We start from the raw sequence: 23,608 nt of genomic DNA on the forward strand, positions 1-23,608 counted from the left end.
TTGAGGATGTTCTTGTTCAAGTTGACAAATTCTATTACCCCGTGGACTTTCTTATCCCGGATACTCAATCTCGTGGTTAACATGGAATCCAAAATCCCTATCATACTTGGAAGACCTTTCCTCGCTATGCCTAATGCCCTTATTAACTCGTAGGAATGGTCTAATGAAAATATCTTTTGGGAATATGACTCTTGAGGTCAATATTTTTCATGTTGCAAAGCAACCACATGACGATGATGAGTGTTATCAGACATTTTTGATTGACACGCTCATTTCTGAGGAGATTCAATTGCAAAAAAATTCTGATGATCTTGATGAACTCTTCACAAGCTTCGAAAGTTCCGGTTTTAATGAGTCAATTAATGAAATTTCTTGTTATAAAGACTCACAAAACGGAAGAGCAAAGTTTTGGCAGCCTCGATTTGAAGAGCTACCTGGTGAAAGGGAAAAGCCAAAACCTTCTACTGAAGAGGTTCCCACTGTTAAGCTAGCCCAACTACCTGAGGGTTTAAAACATGTTTTCTTGGGAGATGGTGATACCTTTCCTGTTATCATCTCGTCCAAACTTGATCCTTCACAGGAAATGCAATTAGTCAAGCTACTAAAGAAGCATAAACCTGCAATAGGTTGGACGTTTGCTGATATTAAAGGTATTAGCCCTTTAATTTGCTCCCATAGAATCAAGTTGGAGGAGGGAGCAATCCCTCGAAGAGATCCTCAAAGAAGACTGAACCCCACCATGAAAGAAGTTGTGAAAACTGAAGTGTTGAAACTTTTGGATGCTAACATCGCTTATCCAGTGGCTGATAGCAAATGGGTCAGTCCAATTCAGGTAGTACCTAAGAAATCGGGTGTAACTGTTATTGAAAATGATAAAGGGGCCCTTGTTCCCACAAGGACTGTGACGGGTTGGCGCATGTGCATTGATTATCGAAAGTTGAATGCTGCCACCCGTAAGGATCATTTCCCACTTCCATTTATCGACCAAATCCTTGAACGTGTGGCTGGGCATCCTTTTTATTGCTTTCTTGATGGCTATTCAGGCTATTATCAAATCGAGATTGCATTGGAGGATCAAGATAAGACCACTTTTACATGTCCTTTCGGTACTTATGCTTTTCGGCGTATGCCATTTGACCGTGTAATGCACCACCACCTTCCAAAGGTGCATGATGAGCATTTTCGTTGACATGGTTGAAAAATGTATGGAAGTATTTATGGATGATCTAACGCCTTTGGAAGTTCTTTTGAAACATGCCTTCTTAATTTAGAAGCTGTTTTAACACGATGTATTGAGAAAGGTCTTGTACTCAATTGGGAGAAATGCCATTTCATGGTATCTTCAGGCATAGTCTTGGGACACATTGTCTCCGAAAGAGGGATTGAGGTAGATCAGTCTAAGATTGATCTCATTTCTAATTTGCCCACTCCAAAGACTGTCAAAGATGTTAGATCTTTTCTTGGGCATGCTGGTTTTTATAGGAGGTTCATCCAAAACTTTTCAATGATTTCTCGTCCACTGTGCAACCTCCTCGCCAAAGATGCTAATTTTGAGTGGACACAAAAGTGTGAGGATGCATTCCGAACACTTGTTGCAAAATTAACGTCCGCTCCCATCATACAGTCACCTGATTGGAATTTGCCTTTTGAAATCATGTGTGATGCAAGTAATTTTGCTGTTGGAGCTGTTTTGGGACAACGAAGGGAGGGGAAACCTTTTGTTGTCTATTATGCAAGTCGAACTCTTAATAGTGCTCAAATGAACTATTCCACTACTGAAAAAGAGTTGCTTGCTGTTGTCTTTGCTCTTGACAAATTTCGAGCTTACTTGATTGGTTCACCTATTACGATCTTCACAGATCATTCTGCCCTTAAGTACCTCCTTTCCAAAAAGGATACTAAGGCGCGCTTAATACGGTGGATCCTTCTATTGCAAGAATTTGACATCACAATCAAAGACAAGAAAGGTGTTGAGAATGTCGTCGCAGATCACTTGTCTCGACTTGAATTTAGTGATTCTGCTGATGATCCACCTATTCGTGATGATTTCCCCGATGAGCAACTGCTTGCTGTGACTAAGTTACCGTGGTATGCACACATAGTTAACTACTTAGTAACAGGTGAACTTCCTTCTGAGTGGAGTTCACAAGATAGACGCAAGTTTCTGGTCGAGGTGCGCAATTTCTATTGGGATGATCCATACTTGTTCAAGTATTGCCCCGATCAGATCATACGAAGATGCATCCCTGATGATGAGGTGTCTAGTGTTTTGAACTTTTGTCACAATGATGCATGTGGTGGTCACTTCTCTGTGAAGAAAACTACTGCAAAAATCTTACAGTGTGGCCTTTATTGGCCCACTTTGTTCAAAGACACCAACGAATTTTGTCGTTCATGTGTGAGGTGCCAAAAGTTAGGCTCTCTATCTCGTCGTCACATGATGCCCTTGAACCCTATTCTTGTGATTGAGATATTTGATTGTTGGGGTATAGATTTCATGGGACCATTTCCATCATCTTCTGGTTACCTTTACATTCTCCTTGCTGTGGATTATGTTTCTAAATGGGTTGAGGCTGTACCTTGTCGAACCAATGATAATGCAACAGTTACCAAGTTCTTGAAGGAAAACATTTTGTCAAGGTTCGGTACGCCTCGTGCTATCATTAGTGATCAAGGCACACACTTTTGCAACAAGTCTTTTGAGGCTCTCATGCGGAAGTACGGTGTGCTCCATAAGGTTGCTAATTCTTACCATCCGCAGACCAATGGGCAAGCGGAGTTAGCCAATAGGGAGATAAAACAAATTCTGGAAAAAACGGTAAATCCTGCGAAAAGATTGGTCTTCTCGTCTTCGACGCTCGGGCATACCGTACTGCTTTCAAATCCCCTCTTGGGATGTCTCCCTATCGGCTTGTTTATGGGAAAGCTTGTCATTTGCCTGTTGAACTTGAGCATAAGGCATATTGGGCTGTCAAAGCCTTTAATTTTGATCTTAATGCTGCAGGCATTAATCGCAAACTCCAAATTTCGTCTCGAAATTGAGGAGTTGAGAAATGAGGCATATGATAATTCCAGGATCTACAAGGAAAAAATGAAAGCTGCTCATGATAAACAGATCCTGCGAAAGAATTTTGAGGTGAATCAAAAGGTGCATCTTTATGATTCTCGGTTGCATTTCCACCCAGGTAAGTTGAGATCACGGTGGACTGGCCCATTTGTGGTGAAAAAGGTTTTTCCGAATGGTTCTGTTGAAGTTGAGGACCCAACTGATGGGAGAATTTTTAGAGTCAATGGCCAGAGATTGAAGCATTACATCGAGAGTGTGAGTCATGTTGAAGAGGTCCTTCTTAAGGACCCTATCTATACACTCTGAGTTGTTCATTTCTTTTACATGTTTTATTTTATTTTATATATATATTTTTTTTTTACTTTTCTATTAGTTTTGTGTGTTTTTCGTTTTCGTTTTTGTTTGTTTTGGGTTTGTTTTGTGTTATCAGGTTGTTTCAATTACCGCCCCATGGATATTGTCATCTTCCAGGTGTTCTCTTTCCCCTATCTTTTTCATTGCATATTTATTTTGACATTGAGGACACTGTCTGATTTTCGGTTGGGGGTGGTAAGTTCTGGTGAGCTTTCATTTGGAGAATTACATTGTTGTGTTGAACTTTTAAGTCAAATTTTCTCAAAATTTTCTAAGCATGATTGAAATATTTTGTTTGAGTTGGATTTTGCTATGTTTAGCTATTAAGGAGTGATTTTCAGAGTTCTTTAATGCACTTTCCAAACATGTGGTAAGATGGTCGTTAACACAAATAGTTGAGAAAATTTTCAAGCTTAAAGTTTTCCATTTTTTCGGTGAGTTGTGAGAGTTGAGAAAACGACTTTTTGAACTTTTATTGATCATTTGAGTTGGTCAAATTAGATTTTTGGAATTTAAACATATGACATATACTGGAGGGATAATTTCATGTGTTAAAAGAGCCTTTGTTGTAATGTTATTTTTTTTCTTTTTATTCATGTATTTTTTATGTTGCCTTTTGTAAAAAAAAAAAACAAACAAAAAAATAAAAAAAAATATTAAGAAAAATAAGAAAAAAAAAATAGAACAAGAGCAATATTTCGTTATTGTGTTTTCTTTTTACAAAAAAAAAAAAAAAAAAAAAAAAAAAAATTGTTCCATATAAAAAATTGAATGAAAGAAACATCACTTCATGTGTTTCTTAAAAAAAAAAAAAAAGTGTTCCTTTCTAATATTTACAATTTTCTTTTAGTTGGCTCTTTATTCTTCAAGTCTCTTGTAAATCCCAAAGGTTGTTTGTCATTTAAATTCTAATTATTTGATTTTCCTATCTTATGATCAATATTTGTTCAAATTGTTTGTCCTAAAAAGTTTGTCTTCTCTCATTTGAGCGTTAATTGTTACAATTCCAACTCCAAGAGTGTCATCTCTCCCATAAAAAAAAATACTTTCAATGCCTGTGAGGAAATTGGAGTTGAGACCTTTACGCTTTTGAGATTTTTCGATGCTATTTGTGTTATGGCTTGTGGTAAGAAATGGATATGGTTTGGTGCACACACCCACAACTCTGGGGTTACAACTAAGTAGTTTGCTTAGCAATTTCTGATTTCTTGATGATATTTTAAAATGCATGGTTGGTTTTGATTGGTGTGACTTGATTATTCAGCTTGATAATTTTCTTCTCCGCTTGAATTGCTAGAGACTAGCAATAAGCTAGTTGGGGGTTGTGATTAGTGGTCAAAAATATCATTTTATTGATGTTAAAGTTTAAATTAAATTAAGTTTTGATTAATATTTTCATGAAATTAATATGATATATTATATAATTGAAAATATTATTTTAAATTTAGTTTATGTTCATTTTTGCAGGAAAGAAAATGATTTTTGGTAAAGTTGACAAAAGGAGAAGCCCAATAGCATAAACCCATGAGAAAATCTAAGATTGATTTTATTCTCTCTAGTTTGTACAACTCAATAGCAGTTGTAAAATTGGATCACATTCAAAGAGGATTAACAATTTTGATTGATTCCATTTCCCTATGAGTACGACATGTGGCAAGGAAGTTGGGGATTGTAATTTAATGGCCACGTTCAAGATTATCTTCTTTCTGATTTGGCTTAATCAAATTGTATATTTTCAATTTGATTAGTTGTTGCTGACAAGGAACGTCTTAAGCATGCCTCAATTGTGCGCTTTAAATTTCTAATCCCAAAAATTAAGCTATTTTCAATTTAAATTTATTCAGCTTTCCTTTTTAATTCTATGCATGGATTTTATTTCACATTTGTGTCTCCAAAAACACTATATAAAGGAGACCTCTTGTACACATTTGGTGTGTAATTTTTCATTGGCAAAAACTATAGTAAATTTTAGTTTTATTTTATCTATCTCTTCTCATATTTTCTTTTTAGATTATTGTGAGAATGACTAGCATTTTTGGCTAGTTTCCTAGATAAGGTAAAGGATGATCTTATATGTGAGGTAATATTTACTTGTGTTTTGATTCACCAAGTGCTTAAAGTTTATACATTTGAGTAGTATATTTTTCTTTTTTTTATCTCTATATTAATATATTTATCTATCTAGTATTATATAGAAATAGTCATGCTTTTTCTATGTGAATATGATTAGGATAAATATACATTAATATTATAATTTTATGATTAATCTCTTATTGCATTATTACCAAACAAAAGGTATATTGTCATTCTTAGATTTTTCATAAGATTATTTTCTACAATCTTAATGTGAGAGTTCTATATTACTCAAATACATTTTTTTTATTATATGTTCTTCAAGTTTTATCTTCCGATTAAATTATTGGGAAGTGAATAATTTAATTGTGTTATATGTGTGAATCAAAACCCAAATAAATGAGCCAAACATATAGGTGATTCTTGAAACCTTATCATTTTTTTTATTATAATTTTCTACCAATTTTATTTGCTTTAAATTTATTTTCAAAATTTTCTCAAAAACCACCAACGATTTATTTACTTTTTGCGCTTAAAGTTCTACTAATCACTTTTTGATAAGATATCTCTCTGTGGACACGACCGCCCATGCTACACTACAACAACCGCTTTGTGAAGACAAGTTTGGGCGTAATCAAACATGGTTTCCTTCTCCTTGAAGAACATTATCAGGTGGATTGAAAGGGCAAAAATAGGCAAATTCAAGAAAGCAGTATATTCAGCAGCTATTGCGGGATTGGTTTACATGATTTGGAAGAGCAGAAATGAAAAAATATGGAATGATAAAATAGTTCCAGTCGACACAAGTGTACAGCAACTTCAAATAGCAGTAAAGAATAGAATTACATGTGTAAAGCCAAAGAAGATACAGCAAAAAGATTTACAATGGTTTGATGCTTTGTAACTAATAGCATGTAGTTGAATACTCAGATGCTCTAGCAATTAAAATATACTGTAAATAGATTTGAGGCCTTGCTATATCAGGTGCTCTTAGATTGTACAAATTGTTTTTAGTAATGCACTTCATGACTGATTTACCAAAAAAAAAAAAAAAAAAACGGACTTACAACAAAATAAACCACACAAAGTAACTAAAACCTAGTTACATTGTCTACTTATCTACCTTCTCCTCACTATCAGTGGATTCATCATCACTGCCCTTATCATTTTTTTCTTTTGAGTCAGAATCTTCATCAGCTTGACCATCCTTCTCTTCACCTTCACTACCCTCACCTTCTTCATCACCCATAACATTCTCTTCTTCATTGTCATCAGTTTCTTCAGATTCATTTAAATCAAAATCTGCTTCATCACCACTTCCATCATCATCATTGGAAGAGTCACTGCCTTTGTCCTATATTGAAATTTCAAATTAAATTAGTATAAAACAACTTAAAAAAAACCGAAAAACAACTATTGAAAAACTAAAATACCTTGGCATAGGAATCGGCAAAAACAGTAGAAAACTGTGTCTGCATTGAAGCCATCTGAGCACCAAAAGAAACAAACTGTGCAGACACAAACTCTTTCAACTCAACCAAATCTGATGAAATCTTCTGTTGGGAAGTATGCAACAAATCGATCTTGACCTCCAACCCATCAAATTTCTCAGAAAAATCATCAAGCTTGACAGAAATGTCACTCTGAGCAACAGTTGGCTCTTCGGGAACAGGAAGACTCTTGTAAGAGTTGTAGTCAGTGTCAAACTTGAAACTGCTCAGTTTCAAAGCTTTGAACTCACCAGCCGTGGGCCTCATATTTGAAAGTTGCAGCTGATCAAAAAACAACAAAATGAAAATTTCAATTATGAAGATTATTAATAATGAAAAACAACATAAAAACAACTACTGAAAAACCAAATTACAACAAACAGATATACCTTATCTTTGGAAACATCAAAAATAGTAGTCTTCAAAACTTTGAAAGTAGGCTGACTATTGCATGTCCACTGAGTGATCCTTGGAATACGAGAGTTTTCCTTTTGGCAGTACTTACCTTTCATGTACTTACAACACTCGTAGAACCAAATTTGAAGAACATGAGGACAACCAATCAAAGTGTAAAAAATACTCGGCCTCTTTCCCGAACTCCTTGCCTTCCTAACACCCTCAACCCAACTATCAAGCTTACCCTTCAATGAGGAAATAGTCAATTCAAAAGAACTCCGGCCCCAAGCAAATTCATTGTACCTCCCACTATCTACAACATCTAAAATAGACTTAGGTACATTTTTATGCTTAGTGCCACTAAGCAAGAACCACTCCACAAAATACAAAACTGCCAACTTCACAGCATCCTCATCAGAATCACCCCACCTCTTGGTGGTAAAACATTCCCTAACAGATTCCTTAGTGATAGAGGACGAAGTTGGCCAATATTTTTCACAAAGACTATTAACGTCTTGCTTAAAATCTAAAACACTACAGTCACAGTCACAGTCTAACCCAGTAATCAAAGCAAACTCCTCAATGCTAAACCTAAGCCTAACACCGCGTATCATTACCCACAACTCAGCATCATTAGGTTGTTGAACCTCCCGGAGCAACAACCCGTGAAACACTTGGGGATGAACTTTAAAATCAGGAAGGTTAAGGAAATGTCCAAAACAGGTTTTGGAAAACATTTCAAGCTGTACATCTGAAAGACAAGACTTAATGTTCTCTATCACCTGGAAAGTAGCAGTCGAAAAGGCTTTCGCAATGAAGAGATTCTTCTGGTCATAAATATAATCTCATTCCTGTATCAATTGAAACAAAATAAATCAGGACAAAAACTAAAACAAAAACAGAAAACAAATAATAAAAATAATTTTTTTTAAAAAAAAAGGACACCTTAGGGGGATTTTTCTTTGGTAAGTCAAATCCTTCAACCTTCTCTGAGGTCCTAGCATGGACCTGCAAAAAAAAAAGAAATACAAAGTAAAACATAAGCAACAAATCTTAGATACAATAACAATGAAGATATAAAAATGCAGTAACCAAAATACAACCAATAAAAAACCTAAAAACAACGTTTATGAAACCCTTACAGTATGATAAATGTAAGAGATAAACAACTTTCAAAAAAATACAGTAACAACACTGTCACAACTTATAAAAAAACAACTAAAATATTAACAACACTGTACAAGCTCGTTGTTATGAAATTTTGAAAATGGTAGTCGATAATAGTAGTGTGACAAACAACCGAGAAAAAACTCACAATAAACATATACAAAACTAAAGAATAAACAACACTGAAAGATCTTGTTGCAATTGAAATTAGTAAAATGTTTCTCAATACTAATAGTGTGTAAAACAACCGAAAACAAATTCACAATAAACATATAAACAACCAATGGGGAAAAGCAATTCAAAACTGTAACAAAATACGAATTGAACTGGGCAATTTTTCAACAACCAAACAACAACTGAATAAAAACAACAAAACAACATCAACCACAATACATGACAGAAATACATAAAGAACAACAAAAAAACATAAAAACATCCTAATAAACACCTAAATCAGTGACCTAAAAAGCTCATGTAAAAATTAACACAATAAAATGAAACCAAGCAATTTTAAATTACCTTCGATTTAACTTTAGGCTTTTGGTCCTCAGCATGCACTTCATCCTCAAAATCAGAATCTGAGGAAACCTAGAACAAAAAATGGGGAAAACTTTAAATCATCAAATGTAACACCACAAATAAAACAACCAGAAAAAAAACTAAAGAAAAATTTAAAAACAACAAAGAGAAACTTACATCGCGTGCAGACTTGGAAATTTTTGCTCTCTTAGGCTTATGAGCATCGGCCTTAACTGGAAGGGCTCTTTTCTTAGTGCCCGATGTCTCTGGAACATCACCCACTAAATTTTTAGCAATTTTTTTTAACCCCATCTTAGCTTCGACTTTGGAAGTAACAGTTGGAGGCTTCTTCGATTTTTTAGAAAGTTTCTTCGCCGGAGATGGTGATTTCGAACCACTTCTAGTGGATGCCATTTATATAGAAAAAATATAGTGGAGCATGACAATGTAGGTTGAGGAAAACGTGGGTGAGGGCTTGGAGAAGGTGATCGTGGGAAGAAGAAATGGGTTAGGGCTTGATAATGGTGATCGTGGGAAGCTCGGTTTGAAGAGTGGAAGAATCAGATAAATGAAAAATTCAAAAAAAAAATAAGAAAGGAGTTATGAGGTGGCGTGCGTGTACGTGTGTAAGGAAGAAGGAAAAAGGTAAAATTGTAATTATGAAACTTTTTGAAAAGTAAAATTGAAAAATGTAAAAGTTAAAAAAGTTTAAAAAACCGTGTATTGATAAAAATGTAAAAAAGATGTCAATTTTGACATGAGGTGTAAAAATCTCAATGAAAAACATGTAAAGCAAGCATGAAAGGTGCAAAGAAGAATTTGAAGAGGAATATAATGCAAGTATTGTCCCTCGGACTCCGATCCAATCCAACAATTTCCCGATATTTCCAATGATCAACCATGTTGTCCCGCTACTAATAAAATTCTAAACCATATAAAAACGTGACTCTCTAATGGCCCAACGTCGCGTTCCACTGCCACTAGGCACAAAATACGATAAACAAGAAATACACATATATCATAAATAGCATAATCTGAATTCATATAAATCTCCACAAATGCGTAAATCATGATTTATAACTCAATCTCATAATTAAACTCTAATTATTTCATGATCTACTATATTAAAGTTAGGCGGTCTTTACATTGTTAGTGTTGTTAGCTCTAGCTCAATATATATAAAGCTTGTAATCTTTCATTCAAATAGATAAGAAAGAATTCTTTCGATTCTCTCTCATTCAAAACGAGGTGATACTTTGGGGAGTTTCAAATGAAGCCCTCCCTACAAGGAGTAGGTTGCATTTTTCTATCCATTGGAGGTAGTTAGGCAAAAAGTTCAAAGTCTTTCATGGATTTTGTTAAGTCTGAAGAATATTCTAGGTGAAATATTGAGCCCAGGAGACATAAGGAATGGATGGTTGGTGAACTCTAGCCATCGTTGATGGTGCTTTTTACAGATGCTACATGGAAGAATGGAGAAAGCAGGTTCAGCCATGGAAGCTGAATTAAGAGCAATTTTCCTTACAGTCCAATGGGTATAGCAGAAGTACAACTAGTTTGACAATTATTTTTTTTATGCTCAAGTGGTGGACTGGTGGAAGCTCTTTCCAAAAACATTTGGCAGCTTGTTTAAAATCTTTTTTTTTTTTTTTCAATTCTAAACTTTATAAGATCTTTTGATTGCTTTATATTTATAGTGCTAAAGGATTCTAGTCAAAATGTATTGCCAAATGTGAATAAAATAATATTTATGTTTCTTTCTATATTAACTAGAAATGGAATGTTTTTATTTCAAAATATAAATTTGTGTTATTTAGTTGCACATTGGTTAGAAATAGAAATTTTCTAGTAGAAAACTATATAAATATAGTTCATAGTAGGATTAGGAAAGCATACTAATACACAACACATATACAGATTCTCAACTCTCTTTAAGTCGAGTGTCTCTAATCTTGAGTTTGTCTCTAGAATCTTCATCTTCTCTTTGTCTCTTATTATATTTGATTACAAAACTAACCTTCTCTTAACGATATTTTATTACAATTTGTTGATGACAAAAAACAATTTATTAACAAAAACTAATCTGGAAACAAGAAACTTCTCTGCCTACAGCTAAAACTAAAGTGATCACCAATACCATAGGAGTACGGTATATATATATATATATAAGAAGAGTTTTTTGCTCACTAAACTAAAGACGGTTTCATAAAAAAAAAAAAAAGACTATCAGTACGGTATATATATCGGTTAGGATTTTTTTTTAAATCATATTACTATTAGGATTATAATCATTTAATTTTTATTTTAAAAATAATTATCTATCTTTTTCCTTTTTCAACGATAAATACTTTAGAGATATTATGAATATACCATTATACTTTTCTAATTTTTATTTTAAGAGAGTTATTTATGTTTTTCTTTTTTCAAAAACTTATTAATAATAATATCTATAGAATATGATTTAACTAATATATTTGTTCACGATTCTCCTCTTCTTCACCTCTGTTGATTTCCTCTCCGACTACGGCTGACCTCTGGTAGGACTTCCGTCTGCTTCGACTGTCCTCTGGTTCGACTTTCGTCTGCTTCAACTGTCCTCTGTTTCGACTTCCGTTTTGAGTTTGCCTTCGAGCTCGCCATTCAGTAATCGACTCATCTAAACTCTGTAGTAGAAGGTGTTTGATTCATAAAGAATCTAAGTACCTGTCTGTTTTTGCTCTGCAATAACATATCTTTAATATGTTTTCTCAGCCAAATGTGAAGCTGACAAAGCAAAAGAATCACCTACTTTGATTGTGGACGATCGTTATTGCGTATCTGACAAGGGTAATACTTTTTCTTTCATCTCAAAGTTGACATGCTTATGAGGATTATGGAGAAGCTTCAAATTTTGTTCTGCTATACACTTTTGTTTAAACCAAATTTATTTTGTTTGTTATAATTACTGAGTTTACAGATATCTTTATGTCTTTATGTCATTTGAGTAGAAGTTTATTAGAAACTGATCCTTAACTAAGTCACTATATTTTTAGTTATTTTCAAAATGTTTTAGATTCATTGTTTTTTAATATATGGTTCACTCATAGATTAGACCTAATCTTACTATGGAGTATGGAGTACCAATCCATTATATCTATGATAAATGTATTCTTAAGTCTTAGCCCAAGTTTATATAAATGTAAATTAAAAAAAAAAAAAAAGCAAAAAGAAAAGAAAAAGAAAGACAAGATCAACTTGTATTAAAATCAAAAAGATGTTTACTCAAAAAAAAAAATAATAAAAAAGATGCTTGAATTGGATCTAAACTCGACAGAAGGGTAGCCTATTGCTTACCATGGCCCTGATCCTATCCTCTAAAGTTGTCCAAATGCCTAAATTTACATTGTTTTCAATCAATATTTATTAACATATGCCAATTTTTAGTGTTTTTTGTGTAAATAATTGGTTTACATTTTAAAGTGTACAGCTTTCTTTGTTTTATAGTTAAAGATTTTGGTAAGTTTGTTTGAAGTATGAGTGGTCTTCTCGTGTTTTGTGTTTTTTTTTTTTTCCAAATTCTAAATATTAAATTTGAGTTAGTTATACTTATATGTTTATTTTGTGTGTGTTTAGATTACTGTGAATTTGTATGTAAATGAATAACATGTAGAGTAAGCATGAAAAGTGCAAAGAAGAATTTGAAGAGGAATATAATGCAAGTATTGTCCCTCAGAGTTTCTAATCTCATCGAGATAATACTTGTAAATAACTTCTATGGAATTTATTCTCTTAGCTTCCATTTTGTAAATATTTGCATTTCACATCTATGAAGTTAAATATTAGCTGTTTTTGTTTCATAAACTATACTTTTTTATTTCGAGGTTTAATTGTTTTCATTTTTTGAGATTAAGTGCTAGTTGTTTTCATTTTACAAACAATAGTTTCTATTTTGATATTAAATTGTTTTTTATTTTATATATATGAGGTTAAATACTAATTGTTTTGCATTTCGAGGTTAAATTATTTCCATTATTAATGTGAATTTTTTTTATTTTTTATGATATTATTTTCATTTTCAATATGAATTGTTTACATTTTTCATGATATTTATTTTTATTTTGAATTATTTTTATTTTTATTTCACATATATATAATATATGAGTTAGCTACTGTTTTTTTTTTATAAGAAAAACTTAATTGATTTATCTTAAATAATGGAAGATATTAGAGATATATTTTCAAACTCTTATTTAGACACACAACAAAGCCACTTGGAGACAAGTGTGCAAAAAAACTTCTAATACCTAATGTTAAATAGAGAGAGGTAACACAATAATATACATTTGTATATTCTAGCTACAATAGTTTCTTAGTCTAAAAACTATTGTAGTAAATAGGGTCTAGTTAAGGAGGAAAACTCGGAATTATAGTTGAGGTAAAAATTATAGTTTCTTAGTCTAACATAACATTTTCTTATTTCAACATTAGTTTTACTTTTAAGGACGAGATGACAATTCACCTTAAAATACTAATACTAAATAAATCAAAATTAATAAGTCAAACAAGATACAACAATTAGAAAATTGTTATTTATTGACCATTAGTAAGACCGTACAATAATTACAGATAAGCGTACCCCAAAGATAGAAGTGGTTGTTAGAAATGTATGGTAAAAGTTGTAAATGTTTATATAATGTACATATATATACGTGATCATTTCATTCCAGGTTAATTATCCAATATGAAAGTATTATGCCTTATTTATACAAAAACAAAAGTTCTCCTTCTCTTTCACAGAAAGATATTTTCTTCTATTTATCCCACAGAAGAAACCATCTAAAATTTACGCATTTTGTATAACTCGTTAAACACTTTAATCATAGTTTATTTTTTTAAAAAAAAAAAAAAAATCTTCTATTTTCATACATAAAACTATGTATAATAAATGTATCATGTATTGTTACAAACATATATATGTAGTTACCTAACTCTGCATGAAGTTTTATTCTTGAAAATATGTTGTACAGGTGAAGTTTTTCTGTAGAGAGCTAGGAAAGTTGGACAACTGTGATATATTTTTTTTTTTTTTGTTATTTATATTTTTTATTTTTATTTTTCATTATTTCTTTTCAAACAAAATGAAAATTGCTTCACCCAGCACCAAAAAGTTTGTCTCCAATTTTCAGCCTTTAACCTTGATCAAGCAAGGAAAGCATATTATTGCTCAGCCAAAGAACATTTACAACAAAATGCCATGGAGGGCACCCATTAATTACCATAAAAATAGTACTAGCACTACCACTATCGCTTCTTCTTCATCATTTAATGAAGAGGAGATGTTGAGGCCTTCAGACTCTGTCGATGGAGAAGAATCGTTGCTCGCTGGAAAACTATCTGACGGGGGACTTCCAGGCTCAGAGAGCACAGAAGTTCCGAAAGGGTATGTAGCAGTCTACGTGGGGCCCGAGCTGAGGAGGTTTTTGATTCCCACGAGCTGCTTGTCAATGCCAGATTTTAGGGGTTTGATGGATAAAACTGCTGAGGAGTATGGTTTCGAGCAAGAGGGTGCAATAGAGATCCCTTGTGATGAACAAGATTTCCAAAAAATTTTGTGCAGATGTCTGTCTTCTAAGGATAAGAAAAAAAAAAATGACCTAAAGGCTTGAGGGCAACCAATAACCTCAATCAATCTTACTAAGTAATGCGCTCAATTTGAACCCCACGGTTTGTTTTTCACTACTAATACTCCTCATTTGCGTGTTTCAACAGAGTATGGACTTGCTTGTAGAATGATTGTAAGAATATGTATGTATATATATTAACTGTAATGTACCGTTTGTTTTTAAATTAAGAGTTCATCTTGAAGCTCAAGTGAGCATATTAAAATTTAAGAGTGTACATCGGTCGGTGTGGTTGGGTTATAGTGTATTTTTACCAACCCAATATAAATGTCGGGTTGTAAATATCTAATTGTAATCTGTCCAATGAAAAAATGAAAAATAAAAGTGTAACCCGTCCAATGATTTTTGTCGGTTTGATCGGGTTAACTTGTTTAAACCGATCTTTCTTTTTTAGTTTTTTCATTGTTGTTAGTTTTTGTTGTTCAAATAATTGATTTGAAAAAATAAATGTATAGTACATGCCTTTTAAAGTAACAACAATATCAAAATGAAAAATAAATACGGTCAACTATAAAAAAAAATAAAAAAATATACTCATATGTAAATTCTAAATAATTATCAACTATAAATTCTAAATTTCAAAATAAACACTATAAAATACAAACTTTAAATGCAAAATAGTTTAACTATTAAACGTAATTTATTTATTATAAATAATTTTAGTAAAAAATATGAAAATCGGTTTATTCGGGTTATTTGAGCAGTTAAGAATAATATTCAACCCGCCCAATTTATTGGGCCGGTTGAATATTTATGGGGTAAGTTGAAAAATACCCCTTTCATTAATCAATTAATCAAATTTACCTCTAATATTATATTTATTTAAAACATACCTCTTTTTATATATATTGTACCTAAAATACTCTGACATAAGAGAGTCACATAGAGAGTATCTTAAAGTGACAGGAGCAAAATTAGTACAACGTTTAAAAAAAAATAGGTAAAAATGATAGACTTTAAAAAAGAGGGTAAAAATAAAAGAGAACAATATAAAAATAGTATAGAGTGTAATTTTCTCAATATTTATTGGCCGGTTTAAAATTTATTCAACCCCCCAATATATTTATTGGGCAGTTTAAAATTTTCGTAAAGTTATTCAAGTTGTATTTTTTGTCGGTTTATTCGGTTTGGACGGTTTATTCAAATTGAGGGATTTGTTAATTTTTTTGAGTAGCCCTATGTTAAATAATACCAATTCAGCTACAGAAATAAGAGAAATTTGCGCATAGTGACATAAATCTCAACTTTATTATATATATATATATATTGTTCAGCATTTAATTATTAAATTACCAATGTTGCTTGGTGTTTAGTTTGTGAGGCGGTAGTCAACATCCTCTTCTCCCGTTCTTATTCTACTTCTTTTTTTTTTTTGTTGTGTGACGCTCTCCAATCTCCATACATCAAATATAATCAATTATTACCATCCTCATTACTTTCATAAAGAAGGAAAAGATATTATTACTACATCTTCATTGCTTTCAAATGTAATTTTTAAGCTTTTTATTTAATTAATATATAAAAATCTCAACAAAAAAATAAATTAATTGCATTAGGCGACCAAAATTTAAAATTAATTGTCACAATATTATTGATCAATTAATTGGCACATATACTGTTCTTTTTCTTCTTCTTTTTTTTTTTTTTTTTGAGAAAGGGAGCCCACTAAAGAGAAAGAAACTCAATTAGATCACAGGGGTCATCGCCTATCCAGATCGCAACCTCATCTAACCCCAAGGCCCGATGTGCCAGCTTATCAGCAAGAGCGTTGGCACCACGATTGACATGAGAGAGCCGAGCGTTAGGGATAAGAGATAAGGCTTCCTTAATTTGACAAATAAGATCTCCAAAAACTGAAACATCTTCCTTGTTATTAGTTAGTGCATCGGTAATGGCTTTGCAGTCCGTTTCAACCTCTTGGACCAAGAAATGCTCGTCTATGCACCACCGTAAGATAGAGAGGAGGGATTTTGCTTCAAGAGTAGCGACAGCTCCTCCCCCAATATAAGGTTGGGCAAGGGCTGCTACTACCAAACCATCGCTATTTCTGATAATCCCGCCAAAACCCACTTTTCTGCTATTATTTGAGATTGTTGCATCCACATTTAACTTGAGAAGACCCGACGCCGGAGGGGACCAAGAGACCGGATTGTCTCGCGTTCTGGAGATGGGAACTGGAGCCGACTGGGAATCTTGAAACTCAGCTAGGTAGGAGTGCGCCAGATCGAGGATTGCGTGAGTCTGATCGTGAGATTGACCTTTTAGCGCTTTGTTCCTGTTAAACCAAATAAACCAAGCAGTGCAAACAAACAATTCTACTTCTTTCTTGGTTAGGGAGGTGTATATCATATCAGCTATATCATGAAACATAATCTCAGAAGAGCAAGAAAAAATGTAAGGATAAAATTGCGTACCTTTCTAGACTCTTCTAATGCTCTGACAGAAGAACAAAGCATGAGACACTGATTCTTCTGAGAAACCACAGCGATCACACCCCGGGAAGTGAATAATTTTCCTGTGGGCTAGGTTTTTAGCAGTAGGGAGGGTTGAGTTTGTGGCTCGAAAGGCAAAGTGTTTTACCTTGGCAGGGATATTAAGGTGCCAGAGGTTTTTCCACCAAGGGGAAGGAGAGGAAGAGGAAGGGATATCAGGGGGGAAGTAGAGGATAGGCTAAGGTGATAACCAGATTTGACAGAGTACACTCCTGACTTTGAAAATTCCCAAATCTGATCATCAGGGAAGGGGGTAAGGGGGAGGGGAATGGCCAAAATTTGCTCAACCACATGAGTCGGGTAGCATCTGTGTAAAGCGGCTATATCCCAAGTCATAGAACTAGTGATGAATGATTCAACTTTGTTAGGGACGGGGGAGATGGGGGTAACATGGCGAAAACCCGGGATCCAATGATCCCTGGTAGTACAAGTGTTCTCCCCATTACCAATTTTTGAAATAATTCCTTTGTGCAGCAGCTCTTTTCCCCAACAAATGCTACGCCAAACAAAAGATGGAGAGTGACCAGGGGAACTATTTAGGAAAGATGAGTGCGGGAAATATCTAGCAGACAAAATTTTTGACACTGTTGAGTTTGGTTGTTTTAAGATGCGCCAGGCTTGTTTTGCAAGCAAAGCTTGGTTAAAATGCACAAGAGAACGGAAACCTAACCCGCCATCCCGCTTTGACTTGCAGAGGTTTTTCCAGCTTTACCAGTGAGTCTTAGGGCGATTATTTTCGTTGACACCCCACCAAAAATTGGCCATAATGGACTCGAGAGAATGGCAAGTAGCTGCGGGGAGGCGAAAACACGCCATCGAATAGGTTGGGATAGCCTGAATGACAAATTTGAGAAGAGTTTCTTTTCCTCCTTTAGAAAAAACTTTATTCTTCCAGTTGTGTAGGTGGCCCCAGACTTTGTTATGAAGATAATGAAACAATTGCTTTTTTGTTCGTCCAATGTGCTGGGGGAGTCCCAAGTATTTCTCGAAGGAGGAACGGACCGGGATGCTCATAAAATCAGAAATTAAGGTTTGATCTCTGAGCTCGACATTGGGGGAAAAATAGAGTGAAGATTTTTGAAAATTCACTTTCTGACCGGTGGCCCTCTCATACAAGTGCAAGACTTCTTTGATGGTGTTACACGAGCTGATAGAAGCTTTGCAGAAAAGAAAACTATCATTCGCGAACAGGAGATGTGAGATTGGAGGGGCTCGTCGGGCAACTTTAAAACCCACAATGGCATTGTTTCTTTCTTGTTGATGCAGAAGGGAGGAGAAACCTTCCGCACACAAGAGGAAGAGATAAGGGGAAAGGGGATCACCCTGGCGAATACCTCTGGTAGGATTGACATTGCCAACAACTTTGTCGTTAAGGTTAAATTGAAACGTGGCTGTGGAAATACAGGCAAAGATCAAATGAATGAATCGGTGGGGAAATTGGAATTTCTGAAGTATGGCCACAATAAATGGCCATTCAACTCTGTCAAAAGCTTTGGCCATATCGAGTTTAACTGCCATCCATCTCGAATTCCCTTTGGATTTAAGCTTAATGGAGTGCACGACCTCCTGGGCAATGATGATGTTGTCCGAAATAAGTCTACCGGGGAGAAAAGCACTCTGGTTAGGAGAGATCAAACTGTTGAGGACGAGTTTAAGCCTATTAGCTATTGTCTTCGAGATAATCTTATAAACAATATTGCAAAGGCTAATAGGTCGGTACTCAGAAATAGATGTGGGTTGCTTGACTTTAGGGATTAGAGTAATGAGAGTGGTGTTCAGGGGAGCCACATCACCATTTCCATTGAGAAAACTTGAGGCAGCTTTAAGGACGTCAATTCTCACTGTTGACCAGGTAGCTTTGTAAAAGTTAGAGTTGAATCCATCCGGGCCAGGGGCTTTGTCCAGGGGAAGTTGAAAAAATGCTTTTTCAATTTCGTCCAGGGTAAAGTCTTCATTCAGGAGAGTTTTTTCTGTATCAGATAAATAACACGAGATGCCTTCCAGAGCTTTTTGCATATCCTCTTCAGCAGGTTGCGAGGATGAGAAAAGTTGGTCAAAGTGAGATTCTATCTCCCGAGTGATATCCTCCTCACTAGAAAGAACTCCGCCACTTGGCGAATGGAGCTTGTGGATTGAGTTGATCTTTTTCCTATGGGAGGCGTATCGGTGAAAAATTTTTGTGTTCTTATCCCCCTGAGCAAGCCATTGAGTCCTTGCGCGTTGTTTCCAGTAAGTTTCCTCCTTGTACAAGAGGGTCTCAAGATTGGCTTGGAGGTCTTTGATTTTTGCTATAGTGCTCTCGTCCCAGACGGGAGAAGAGCGGGCTCTTTCCAGATCTTTCTCGATCTTAGAAATGTGCTTTTTGAAATTGAAATCTTTCTTGTGATTCCAATTTCTAAGGCTTGTAGCACATATTGGAAATTATTTTACCAGGATCTTAGATCTACTCACAAGTATGTTTATTAACATCCTAAATAAGAACTTTCTAAAACGATAAATTAAACACATATAAAGTTTAAGAAACCTTACATTGGGTGCAGCGGAATAATATGACTCCTTCCGTTCAGATATCTAGCCCTTGATTCCTTTCTGTAGCAGAGCATTATCAATATTCGAACTCTCGGATCTCTTTCTCTGAATCTTTTATGCTGAAACTCCTTTGTTGATGATCTTTCTTCACGATCTTCCTCACTATGATTGAGGTATCACTTGCTGTGTGTGGGCACTACTCATACACTAAGAAATTTCGAAATTTCAAGAGGGAAGAGAAAGAAGAAGTGGCAGCTAAAGATAGGGAGAGAGAAAGGCTCAGGTTTTTCTCTGAAGGAAAAATAGAAAATTTTAGTGTAATTTTCCTGAAGCCTTCACTATCTATTTATAGCATTCCACTAGGGTTAGGTTTGAATTATTTTGCATTAAAATAATGAAAATATCAGTTTAAATTTCCTACAAAAGTGGCTGGCCCTATACTAGTGGATTTGGGCCTCACTTTTTGCAATTTTGCAGTTTTACCTTTTCTGCATCTGATTTTCTCAAAAACGCCAATTTTCTAATTCAACCATTTAAATATCAATACTAACTATTTAATAACTATAAATAATTATTAAATAATATTGTCATTTATCATATTTATTAATTGAACCATACAAAGTATCATAATTAACAAATATGCCCCTAAAACTCTTTCTTTACAATTTCGCCCTTACTTAGTGAAAAATTCACAAATAGACATAGTCTAATTTGAGAATTATAATTGATTAATCAAAACCAATTACATGAGTCTTACAAGCAATATTATCTCAACTAGTGGGGGGACCATGGGTCTATATAACCGAGCTTCCAATAAGTAGATCAAGAATTTAGCACTAAAATTCACTAACTTATTAATTCTTCGTTGAATCCACGCATAGAACTTAGAATTGCACTCTCAGTATATAGAATGCTCTATATGTTCCACCATATAGACACATCATTAGTTATCTATTGTTATAATCCTAATGTGATCAATGATCCTCTATATGAACGATCTACACTGTAAAGGGATTAAATTACCGTTACACCCTACAATGTATTTTATCCTTAAAACACTTGACCCCGTATAAATGATATTTCAGCTTATGTGAAATGAGTACTCCACCATTTATGTTCGTTTGGTCAAGCTCGAAGGAGATCATCCTTTGCTTACTATTCGCCAGATAGAAGCTATAGATTCCATGTTTATGCTAGCGCTCCCACTCAATTGCACTACCGTGCTCCCAAAATGTACGTATCACCCTGACCTAAAAGTAGGCTTAACTAACAAATCAAAGAACACGAATAGCCTCCTGAGATTGAGCCTAATCATAACAGGATTAAGATCATTTGATCTAGGATCAACTAGGCGATATTGACTTGAATAGATATTACGGTAAGTTTAATAAATCTAAGTCAAAGTTCAATATCAGTCCCTTCCGATGCATACTCCATGCATCCAACCTGAGCTTTACTTTAACCAATGTTCTGGAAAGAACATAGTATTTCTCCAAATACAAGTAAACTCTTGTTGTAGATTATCATATCAGTAAATCTAGGAAACTTTATTCACATAGTCATGTTTACTTTCCAATGTGTTGACGGCACAATAAACAGGATCAAGTATGTGAAAAGGGTTTCAGATGAATTTATACATTATGTACATATAATCATGAAATAAATCATGTGAACCATGCAACATTAAATGTTTTTTCTGATCTATATTAATAAGCAAATCTGATTATATTGAAATGAGTTTTATTTAGGGCATAAAACCCAACAGCACATCTGTCGAGAGAAGCAAGTAGATTTTGGATCGCATCAAGGTGGGCCGAGGGTCCGATTCAGGATTTATCAAACACATAGCTCCAATTCGAGTACTTTAACCAAGCATTTTCAAAGTGAAATCGTTTTCTTCTATCCTTCTGCAGGGAGTCCTGAGGGGGGAGGTGACTAACTCCAAGGCTCGATGGTCAGAACCAAAGAAACCCAAATGAGAAAGAGCGGCCTCAGGGAAGATGTCAGTCCAAGCACTATTAGTGATTCCCCAGTCTAAACGCTCTTGGATATTTCTAGGGGCAGCCACATTGTTATTCCAAGTGAGTGAGGGCCCCACGGGCTCGAGCGGGAAAATATTAAAAGACTCCATAAAGTTTCTGAAGTCAGCCGAGGGGCCCCTATCGGGATTACCACTTTGTTTGTCATGCAAATAAAGGAAAGCATTAAAATCCCCCATGATGAGCCAAGGGAGGCTGGGGTTATCCCTACCAATCCTTTTCAAAAGTTGCCAGGTATGTGGCCTGAGAGAAGCAGTAGGAGCGCCATAGAAACAAGTGAGGTGGAAAGATACATTAGTAAAAGCACACGACACATAACAATCAAAATGACTAATAGATTGGGAACGTAAGGTAACAGTTACATCATTAGTCCATAACAAAAGCAAGCCCCCGCTTCTACCTACCCTAGGTATTTCTAAGCCCGAATCAAAATGGAGCTTGATCTTAATATGATCGATAGCATTTTTAACAAGCCAAGATTCCATAACAAATAACAAAGTAGGATTACAAGAAGACACTAAACGGGAGAGATTACGGAATGCACGATCACTCCCAAGTCCACGTGCATTCCAGCTTACAAGCTTCATGGCGGCAGGCAGGCCTGCTTAGAGGCAAGGCCTGCACTTCCAGAGGAGGCTTCAGTGCCCGGAGGGTTGTCAGAGCGGGATCACTTGATTTGGTGACGGAGCTCTCCATTGACCATTTCAGTTTGCCTTTTGAATTTGTCCTTGGAGTCGAGCTTGTTCCTTTTCCTCGAAGCCTTTGAGCCCGTGGGAGTTGCCACACCTGGCTGGTAAGTGAGGTTCATGGCTTCAAGTCTTTTACTGGTATCCAGGAGAAGGATATTTTCTGGTAAAGGCACTTGACAGTATTTGGAGCTGGTGGAGTGTGAGCTACTAGAGTTCTGAGGGGTGACGGCTTGACTTGGGTTGGAAATGGGAGAGGCTTTTTGAACACTCGTGTTACTCATTGTGGCGTTGAGCAGGGCAGTATAGGAAGGCGTGATGGTCTCGAATGGGGGGTTGGGGATAATAGTAGTGGTGTGGGTCTCAGTCTGGGTCATTTGTGGATGATCTTGTGCGTATGTTGATGGGTCTGACTTGTATAAACCGACTTGTTGGGTTTGGTCATGCGGGGAGCAATGATTTTGGGAGCCATATGTGGGAAATGGTGGGGTGTTGTCGGGGGGGGGGGGCTACACACATAGCACTGGTCGGGTTTGTGGTCATAAAGGAAGCCACCGGGGGATTGGCGAAATTGAGCTGTTCAGGACACAACAAAGCATTAGTGGTAACTTTAACTTTACCCATGATGGTTTTGATGTCATACCTTAGCTCCGGAGGGAATGGGGCTTCATCACAAGCTTTCATATAATCCATGCACCCTTTGTTGTAACTGTGTCCCATTCGACCACAGAAAAAGGAAATATCTGGGAGGTTCTCGTATTTCAATTCAAGCTAGACGACTTTATTTATCCCCGTGAAATGAACTGGTATACCTCGAGGAAGAGGCCGAGCAACCTCGAACATGACCCTAAGTGGAAAATAGGGCCCCCAAGTTTCGCAAAAGGATGGCCGGTAGATCTCTAAGAGGTGACCGAGTGAGGAAGAGACCAGGACGGCTAACTCCTCCGAGCGTTTAAGGAACGGAGTGTTGAACACTTGAACCCAAAGCGGGATTTTGAGGAGACTATCACCATTGAGAACATCCAAGGAGTTTGGAATGTCCATTAGGATAGCTTGGTTAAGATAAGTCCAGGGTTGTTGCAGTAAAACCCGACGCCTATCTCCATCACAACCAAACTCAACCAGAAAGAGCCCGT

The 23,608-nt window shown here is 35.4% G+C and overlaps 3 protein-coding genes across 4 annotated transcripts; 1 reads left to right on the forward strand and 2 right to left on the reverse strand.

Annotated features, from left to right (window-relative positions):
- Positions 1–6,539: 6,539 nt before the first annotated feature.
- On the reverse strand, positions 6,540–11,156 carry LOC133036689 (uncharacterized). Of its 2 annotated transcripts, XM_061113354.1 has the most exons (5): positions 9,244–11,156; positions 9,067–9,135; positions 7,374–8,388; positions 6,928–7,266; positions 6,540–6,848 (listed from the first exon to the last, which is right to left on the reverse strand). In XM_061113354.1, the coding sequence occupies exons 3-5, from the start codon at positions 8,115–8,117 to the stop codon at positions 6,606–6,608; spliced, it is 1,326 nt and encodes a 441-aa protein (XP_060969337.1). In that variant the 5' UTR covers positions 8,118–8,388; positions 9,067–9,135; positions 9,244–11,156; the 3' UTR covers positions 6,540–6,605. The 2 variants fall into 2 exon arrangements, with proteins under 2 accessions (XP_060969337.1, XP_060969336.1); XM_061113353.1 differs by having other exon boundaries at positions 9,067–11,156.
- A 1,459-nt stretch (positions 11,157–12,615) lies between these two features.
- On the forward strand, positions 12,616–15,106 carry LOC115713401 (protein SMALL AUXIN UP-REGULATED RNA 51-like). Its single transcript, XM_061113355.1, has one exon. The coding sequence runs from the start codon at positions 14,184–14,186 to the stop codon at positions 14,709–14,711; it is 528 nt and encodes a 175-aa protein (XP_060969338.1). The 5' UTR covers positions 12,616–14,183; the 3' UTR covers positions 14,712–15,106.
- Positions 15,107–16,391: 1,285 nt separating this feature from the next.
- Positions 16,392–22,373, reverse strand: LOC133036814 (uncharacterized). The gene is made up of 4 exons (XM_061113566.1): positions 21,688–22,373; positions 17,931–19,619; positions 17,307–17,714; positions 16,392–17,001 (listed from the first exon to the last, which is right to left on the reverse strand). Exons 1-4 carry the CDS (start codon positions 22,371–22,373, stop codon positions 16,392–16,394), a joined length of 3,393 nt encoding a protein of 1,130 aa, XP_060969549.1.
- Between the last annotated feature and the right edge of the window lie 1,235 nt (positions 22,374–23,608).

The sequence above is a fragment of the Cannabis sativa genome, chromosome 4 (genome assembly GCF_029168945.1).
Source record: "Cannabis sativa cultivar Pink pepper isolate KNU-18-1 chromosome 4, ASM2916894v1, whole genome shotgun sequence".
NCBI lineage: Eukaryota > Viridiplantae > Streptophyta > Magnoliopsida > Rosales > Cannabaceae > Cannabis > Cannabis sativa.